This window comes from Apodemus sylvaticus, chromosome 7, assembly GCF_947179515.1.
Source record: "Apodemus sylvaticus chromosome 7, mApoSyl1.1, whole genome shotgun sequence".
Classification (NCBI taxonomy): Eukaryota; Metazoa; Chordata; class Mammalia; order Rodentia; family Muridae; genus Apodemus; species Apodemus sylvaticus.
In genome coordinates this window covers 88454934-88463292 of record NC_067478.1, presented here as the reverse complement: position 1 = coordinate 88463292, position 8359 = coordinate 88454934, and the positions used below count along the sequence as shown (strand labels likewise).

At 48.9% G+C, this 8359-nt stretch overlaps 1 protein-coding gene and 2 non-coding genes across 3 annotated transcripts; all 3 read left to right on the top strand.

Moving 5' to 3' along the window:
• The first annotated feature begins 4263 nt into the window (after window positions 1–4263).
• On the top strand, window positions 4264–8158 carry Hspa8 (heat shock protein family A (Hsp70) member 8). The gene is made up of 9 exons (XM_052188623.1): window positions 4264–4378; window positions 4922–5131; window positions 5404–5609; window positions 5735–5887; window positions 5969–6524; window positions 6744–6946; window positions 7163–7361; window positions 7446–7678; window positions 7882–8158. The coding sequence occupies exons 2-9, from the start codon at window positions 4927–4929 to the stop codon at window positions 8065–8067; spliced, it is 1941 nt and encodes a 646-aa protein (XP_052044583.1). The 5' UTR covers window positions 4264–4378; window positions 4922–4926; the 3' UTR covers window positions 8068–8158.
• On the top strand, window positions 6587–6673 carry LOC127690438 (small nucleolar RNA SNORD14). The gene has a single exon (XR_007979126.1). It is a non-coding gene; the product is annotated as a small nucleolar RNA SNORD14 (small nucleolar RNA).
• LOC127690439 (small nucleolar RNA SNORD14) lies at window positions 6997–7082 on the top strand. Its single transcript, XR_007979127.1, has one exon. It is a non-coding gene; the product is annotated as a small nucleolar RNA SNORD14 (small nucleolar RNA).
• Window positions 8159–8359: the final 201 nt, after the last annotated feature.

Genomic DNA, 8359 nt, shown 5'->3' with positions numbered 1-8359 from the left:
CTGAGAAATTACCTCCATTAGAACAGTGTGCAGCCAAGTTTGTGAGATATTTTATTGATTAATAATTGGTACGGAAGGCCCCAGTCCTCTGTGGGTAGGACCACCCTTGGGCAGGTGGTCCTGAGTCCTCTGAGAAACAAAGGGAGCACAGCATGGAGAGCAAGCCAGGAACAACGTGCCCTAGTGTCTGCTTCAGTCCTCCCTCCAGCTTCCTGCCTTGAGTTCCCTTTGATGGACTATAAGTTATGTGAGGAATTAAACCCCTGCTTTCTCACGGCTGCTTTTGGTCACAGTGTTGGTTACAGCAACAGAAAGCAAACTACCACCGAGGGTTGGTCTCTCTGTGTGGACTTGGTTGGCTTCAGACTTGATGTGGTCTATAGGCCTCTGTCTCCCACCTGCTGGGATTTACAGGTGTGTACGAGCACCCTGTTTAATTTTTCGGTTTGAAACCCTGAGTATCTGGAAGCAAAGGAACAACTTTCATTATATTTTCTGCTTTTATTTGATCAATAATTTTTTGTTTTTGTTTGTGTTTTTGTGTTTTCAAGGCAGGGTTTCTCTGTGTAGCCCTGGCTGTGCTCGAACTCAGCACCGCCTGCCTCTGACTCCCAAGTGCTAGGATTAAAGGCATGCACCACCACTGCATGGCTAATAATTCTATTTTTTATAATGGAAGAAGCACTCATGCCATGAAAAACCTGTGGAGGTCAGAGTACAACCAGGAAAAATCAGTTCACTTCTCTCTCTCTCTCTCTCTCTCTCTCCCTCCCTCGCTCCCTCCCTCCCTTCCTTTCCATAGCTTCTAAGAATCAAACTCATGTCTTCAGTTTTGCATGGCAAGCACTTTATCCATCGAGCTAGCTTGCTGGTCTTTTGTGCTTTTAATAGATAGTAAAAACAGCTCCAATCCTAGGGCACATTTTGAGTGACCGCAGCAGAGGTTAATTCTTCTGGTTTTTTTTTTTTTGTTGTTGTTGTTTTTTTTGGTTTTTTTGGATTTGGTTTTTTCAAGACAGGGTTTCTCTGTGTAGCCCTGGCTGTCCTGGAACTCACTCTGTAGTCCAGGCTGGCCTCGAACTAAGAAATCTGCCTGCCTCTGCCTCTCAAGTGCTGGGATTACAGGCGTGCGCCACCACCACCGCCTGGCTGCCTGTTTAAAAACTGTTTCTGTGAGTGTGTATATGTGTGGTGTGTGTATGAACAGGGGTGTGTACCTGTGAGGCGTCAGGGATCACCCTGGACCAGAGTTCCACCTTATTGCCCCTGGGACTGGAATTTAGCAGTCATTAATCTGGCCAGAAGCCCTAGAAATGTATACCTCACCTCCACCTATAACTAGTCTCAGGCAATCTGACACCCTTACACATAGATACGGTAATAAGAATAAATCTTCTTCAAAAGATCCCCATCCCACTCTCAAGACTTCTGCTTTTACTCTGTGACCCTCGGGACTTAATGAAGGCAGCCTTTGTGGGCCCAAGTGTGGACTTAGCAACTGGAATAAAGCTTACTCCTGCCAGTGGTTACCCACTGAAGACAGACTTCCTCTCCACCAGAAGCCATCAGACCATTTGCTCCCTGGATGAGGCAGAGCCCCTCCCCCCATCTGTGGCTATTTAGAGGGTCAATCTTATGCAGATCCCTTGCAGCAATGGAGTGACTTTGTGAGCACCACTGACATGCCATATTCAGGATTTCATAGTCCTCTGCCTATTACCCGGCTCCTTCTTTCAACCCCCTTTTCCCTCATGTTTCCTGCGTCTGGGAGGTGATAGGACATCCCTTTAAGGTTGAGCACCCAACAGTCATTGAACTCAGCATTAACAGCCATTCTTTGCAGAGGAGTTTTTTTTTTTTTTCTTTAATCAAGGCTGAGGCTGCACTAATCTATAACCCCCTGTCCTGCAAGTCCTGAACTTTCCCATCCCTCCCTTTCCGTCTCTTGATAAGCAAGATTATAGGTTGGCTCATGAGACGCCTCGGCTGGAATTGTCATCTGATAAAATGAAGTCTGGAGCCACTAAGATTGCACCAGAATTAGTAAAGTCGTCTCCCCAAGAACGGGGTTTTCGGAGAGAGTCCTAGAGGATTGCAGGTTCTAGGCTGGGAAGGTAGAAGGGTGCTAAGGAGTTAATTTGCCGTAATTCCTGTTTTCCACTGGCAAGAGGCTTCAGTTGCCAGGGGAGGGGCTGCTTTCTTTCCCCTTCTCTAGCCCCAGCATTTCCTGTCTTCCCATCCTGCCTCAATTTGACTTATTTTGAGACTGGGTTTCACTGAGTTGCTCAGGCAAACCTTTGATTAGGGCAGGGCAGGCCAGCCCGGCCTTGAGCTTTCTTCCTGTTTTAGACTCTGGAGTAGCAAGGGTCACAGGCCTGCACCACCCACCTCCCAGAAAGGAACGCTTGAGAAACAGACTCAGGCTGCAAATGTTTAAAATTTTATTTACAGATTGACAGTCTCATATATCCCAACTTCTGTCTGGCAGAACTTTTGATCCCTCTTCTCCTGAGTGCTAAAAGCTTGAACTGCTGCAACCACACCCAGTTAAACCTTAGCTTTAAAAAAAAGTGGAGGGGGTGTTTTCAAGAAAAATCAGTTGTGTCTATTCCTACAAGTAATGTCTCTGTGTCTCACTTTTCCTCAGGTTGCTAATATGGGGCTAACACATATTAGAAAATTTCTTTGATAATCAAATGCTGTAAAAAAAAAAAAGCACTTTACATGCAATGTACGATTGATGTTCGCATGGAAAGCACTGCATTAAAACGAACTTCTCAAAATGTAACAGATAAACGAGTACATCCTTCCATGAACTCCAAGCCAACATCCTCCCAAGATACAAATACCAGAAAAAAAAATTATGACTTTGTCTTAGTGATTACTAGCTTTTGACAAGGACAAAGAGTCCCCGGTCTTCTGCTAGCTTTCTTCACATGGTCTGGAGACCTTCCAATTTAAACGCTACAAGTAAAAGCTGCTTCAGTATTCTTAAAAAAAAAAAAAAAAAAGCAAACAACCGATCTAACCAATAAATAGCTGCACTCCCTGCCTATTTGAAAGGACTCGTGGAAAGTGCTAGAGAGACCGGCTGGGTGCGACCAGGCCCCAGAACGCCCTGCCTCCAAGCAATGCGGTTTCTTAGTCCTAGCACCGGCTCCGGCCTTTGGCTCAGTCACGTTTTCAAGGACTCTGCTCGGTCGGGCGTTTAATTTTTGGTAAAAGTCAAGTCAGGAGAGACATTACCTCATGTTACTGAAAATAAAAGGTCGAGATCACTCAATCAAGGACACAGGGCTGCCGGAAACGTGGATTGCCAAGGCCTAGCTCACCCACAAGGGGGAAAAATCTTTATCCTTTCGGACATTTATTCCATAAACTGATAAGTCTGGGGGTGGGCAGAGAGGCCACGCTGTCCGGGTCCGGAGGTGGGGAGGGGCGCTCGGCTCGGGGGTCAGCGAAGAGGACTGGGCCATTTCACAGAGGATCTCAAACGGGGGACCCCGGGGACAGGTGACAAGTCAGGCATATCGAGCCTCCACGCTGCGGGATCGACGGGTCCCATTTTGCTGGGTAGGGGGACAGCAAGGGAGATCACACGGAGGCCCAGCCTCCCACAAGCGAGGCGCCACGAAACAACAAGCCTGCGGTGCTCCTGAGTGTCAGGCTCAGAAACCGTAAGGCGGACGAAGCCTGAGGCCGCGAAACCGCCGGACTTCGGGAGAAGGACGGAGGGCCCGGTGGGGGAGGGGCGCAACAACCTTCGCAGCCATTTTGTCCTCGCCCCACTTCCGTCTTCTCTTCCCGGACTCCCCCCTCCCTCAGGCTCTTCTTTCAGGCCGCCGAGGGTCTCAAGAGGTACGGATCAAGCCGAACACTGCTGCCATTGGTCCGTTACGAAAGTACCCGCCCTCCTCCCCCGACATCCTTCCGCTCCCTCCCGCCTGCGCGGACCAGTCGCGCAAGCGTACTCGCGGCCGACCCTCTCCCCTCCCCCACCGGCTCTGAGTGACAGAGGACTCCCGCGCGCGGGCTCTCTGCACCCGGCCCTCCCCTTTCCCCCCGGGCCGTTCCGAGAGTGGGGGCGGGCGTGAAAGTTCCAGAACGCTGCGGTCGTGCGTCATCGCGAGGTGGGGCGGGGCGGAGGCGGGTCCTAGGAGAGCGTCCTGGCTCTTCATTAGTGCAGTAAGAGGAACCTGGCCGTCCATTGGCTAAGGAGCTATGATTGGCAGCGGGATGGGGCGGAACCCTTCTGGAAGGTTCTAAGACAGGGTATAAGAGACAGTGAAGCGGGCGGAAACCGGTCTCATTGAACGCGGAGGCAGCTCTCAATCGCTTGTGTGGTCTCGTCGTCAGCACAGCCGGGCCTACACGCAAGGTAAGGCATGGCGCTCCGGTGTTGGGCGCCCGGGGTAGTGCAGGAGTTGTGGGGGAGAACTTAGGCGGCAGGGTGCGGCTTAGGCCGCAGCCGCCGCAGACCGAGGCTGCAGCTGAAGGGGAGGATGGGCTGAGTCAGGGCGGCGCCGCCATGGCCTTGAGGCGCCGCATGGCGGGGGAGGGGAGCGGCAGGCGCCTGGGCACCTTTTATCCCGTCTGAGGCTCGCTTAAAAGGAGAGGTTATCTGTCCGGCGTCCATATTGCGGGGGGCTCAGTAATTGGGAAAGGCCATCCGGGCTCCCGCAGTGCGCGGCCCTGGGGGGTGGGGGGCGCTCGGAGGTGGCCACGTGCTCAGCCATTGTCGCAGACCTTTAGGACAGATGGTTCCTTGAGCCTCGGGAGGTCCGTGTGCCAAGCCTGGCACAGCCACCCGGATTGCAGCAGTGCTGCCATAAGCCGTCAGCGCGCCTTCAGGTGATAGGTCTGGGCCGCACTGCAGTCTGGGAACCGTGAAGTGACTCCAGCTTTTTTTAATCCCTTCCAGTCACCATGTCTAAGGGACCTGCAGTTGGCATTGATCTTGGCACCACCTACTCCTGCGTGGGTGTCTTCCAGCATGGAAAGGTGGAAATCATTGCCAATGACCAGGGCAACCGCACCACGCCAAGCTATGTTGCTTTCACCGACACAGAACGATTAATTGGGGATGCGGCCAAGAATCAGGTCGCAATGAACCCCACCAACACGGTGTTTGGTAAGTCGCCAGGATCTTTGTGCTGTTGGTGTGCGATGAAAAGGGCTTGGTGGCAGGCATCTGGGATGGAGAAACAGGCTGTCGACCATACTGCGGCCAGAAATTATTGGCAACTGTTTAGATTTGACAATGCAGGGCTACAAGGTATTAAATATGGCCCTTGGCTTCCTGCACCAGAGTTTGCACTGCCCTAGACCAGATGGTCATCGTTCGGGTATTTTTTGCAGTGATAGTCGCAAAGTGTGTAATGAGGGACATTTACCCTTTTACAGATGCCAAACGTCTGATCGGGCGTAGGTTTGATGATGCTGTTGTTCAATCTGATATGAAGCACTGGCCCTTCATGGTGGTGAATGACGCAGGCAGGCCCAAGGTCCAAGTGGAATACAAAGGGGAGATGAAAAGTTTCTACCCAGAGGAGGTGTCCTCAATGGTTCTGACAAAAATGAAGGAGATTGCAGAAGCATATCTCGGAAAGGTGGGTAGTTTTTTTAACAGGGTCAATTACAACATGGGCTTTACCTTTAATTTTAGTAAAAAACCTGATCAGCGCTGGAATTTTGGCAGCCATACAATTGTGCAATTATTCATTGTGTTTTCTAGACTGTTACCAATGCTGTGGTCACAGTGCCAGCTTACTTCAATGACTCTCAGCGACAGGCAACAAAAGATGCTGGAACTATTGCTGGCCTCAATGTACTTCGAATTATCAATGAACCAACGGCTGCTGCTATTGCGTATGGCTTAGATAAGAAGGTAGGTGTTTTCAAGTATGATTTTTGGTTAGGGTTAATGTGCCAGAAACATGCCTGAGCTAAGAATATCTTTTATTGACAGGTGGGAGCTGAAAGGAATGTGCTGATTTTTGACTTGGGAGGTGGCACTTTTGATGTGTCAATCCTCACTATTGAGGATGGAATTTTTGAAGTCAAATCAACAGCTGGAGACACACACTTGGGTGGAGAAGATTTCGACAACCGAATGGTCAACCATTTCATTGCTGAATTTAAGCGAAAGCACAAGAAGGACATCAGCGAGAACAAGAGAGCTGTCCGGCGTCTCCGCACAGCCTGTGAGCGTGCCAAGCGCACCCTCTCCTCCAGCACCCAGGCCAGTATTGAGATTGATTCTCTCTATGAGGGAATTGACTTCTATACCTCCATTACCCGGGCTCGATTTGAGGAATTGAATGCTGACCTGTTCCGTGGCACACTGGACCCTGTAGAGAAGGCCCTTCGAGATGCCAAACTAGACAAGTCACAGATCCATGATATTGTCTTGGTGGGTGGTTCTACCAGAATCCCCAAGATTCAGAAGCTTCTGCAGGACTTCTTCAACGGAAAAGAACTGAACAAGAGCATTAACCCCGATGAAGCTGTGGCCTATGGTGCAGGTAAATCAGTCTTTACATAGTCATTTACATAGTTATTACAGGCTCAACAAGTCCTGTAAGACTCGCTGTGATGATGGATTCCAAAACCATTCGTAGTTTCCACCAGAAATAATTGTGTTGGCTAGTTCCTTCCTTGGATGTCTGAGCGAATGAAATAACATGTTTAAGTGATTGAAGTTAAGTGAGTTGTTCCTAACAATTATTTCTGCTTTTTTGTAGCTGTCCAGGCAGCCATTCTATCTGGAGACAAGTCTGAGAATGTTCAGGATTTGCTGCTCTTGGATGTCACTCCTCTCTCCCTTGGTATTGAAACTGCTGGCGGAGTCATGACTGTCCTCATCAAGCGTAACACCACCATCCCCACCAAGCAGACGCAGACTTTCACCACCTACTCTGACAACCAGCCAGGTGTACTCATTCAGGTGTGTTCTAGAATTTTGTGTAGTTTGTATAGAAAACCCAGGAAAGATTCTCGCTGTGATGATGGATTCCTAAACCATTCGTAGTTTCCACCAGAAATACTGTGTTGGCTAGTTCCTTCCTTGGATGTCTGAGCGACAATCTTCCCCAAATTGAGCTTAAGCCACAGTAGTGGGTTCTAAATCTTAATTTGTCTTATTTTTCTTGGTTCTTAAAAGGTGTATGAAGGTGAAAGGGCCATGACCAAGGACAACAACCTGCTTGGAAAGTTCGAGCTCACAGGCATCCCTCCAGCACCCCGTGGGGTTCCTCAGATTGAGGTTACTTTTGACATTGATGCCAATGGCATCCTCAATGTTTCTGCTGTAGATAAGAGCACAGGAAAGGAGAACAAGATCACCATCACCAACGACAAGGGTAAGTGCATGCACTTGCTACTCTGCATAGAACAATGTCATTACCTTTAACAATGCAGCCTCATGATTTTGTAACTTTTATCAGGCCGCTTGAGTAAGGAGGATATTGAGCGCATGGTCCAAGAAGCAGAGAAGTACAAAGCTGAGGATGAGAAGCAGAGAGATAAGGTTTCCTCCAAGAACTCTCTGGAGTCATATGCCTTCAACATGAAAGCAACTGTTGAAGATGAGAAACTTCAAGGCAAGATCAACGATGAGGACAAACAAAAGATTCTTGACAAGTGCAATGAAATCATCAGCTGGCTGGATAAGAACCAGGTATGTGCTCTTGCCAATAAGGGGAAGTAGTAGAGGGGTCACTATGATGAATGGTCCAAACATTCGCGGTTTCCACCAGAATGGTAGTGTTGGCAGTTACCTTCCTTGGATGTCTGAGTGACTAAATAGCTAAGGGTTCTTTATAATATGTAGGTTTAGTTGTCATCTCCAGAAAAAGTAATTTGTTTTTTTTCTCTTCTTAGACTGCAGAGAAGGAAGAATTTGAGCATCAGCAGAAAGAACTGGAGAAAGTCTGCAACCCTATCATTACTAAGCTGTACCAGAGTGCTGGTGGCATGCCTGGAGGAATGCCTGGTGGCTTCCCTGGTGGTGGAGCTCCTCCATCTGGTGGTGCTTCTTCAGGCCCCACCATTGAAGAGGTGGATTAAGTCAGTCCAAGTAGAGGGTGTAGCATTGTTCCACAGGGACCCCAAAACAACAAAGTAACATGGAATAATAAAACTATTTAAATTGGCACCATACAGTTGTCCTGACTGAGTTAAATATAAACACTAGTGTGACTGTCAACTGCTGCTCTCAAGAACTGGGAGAGAGCCACCACTGTCAGGAAGCACTAATGGGATTGAATGGCAAAGAAACAAGCTTTAGGGGTGGTTTTCAAACTGGATAACACAGCAAGCTAAAGGAACAAAGGTGGGGGTGCTAGTTAAGCTATGAAGG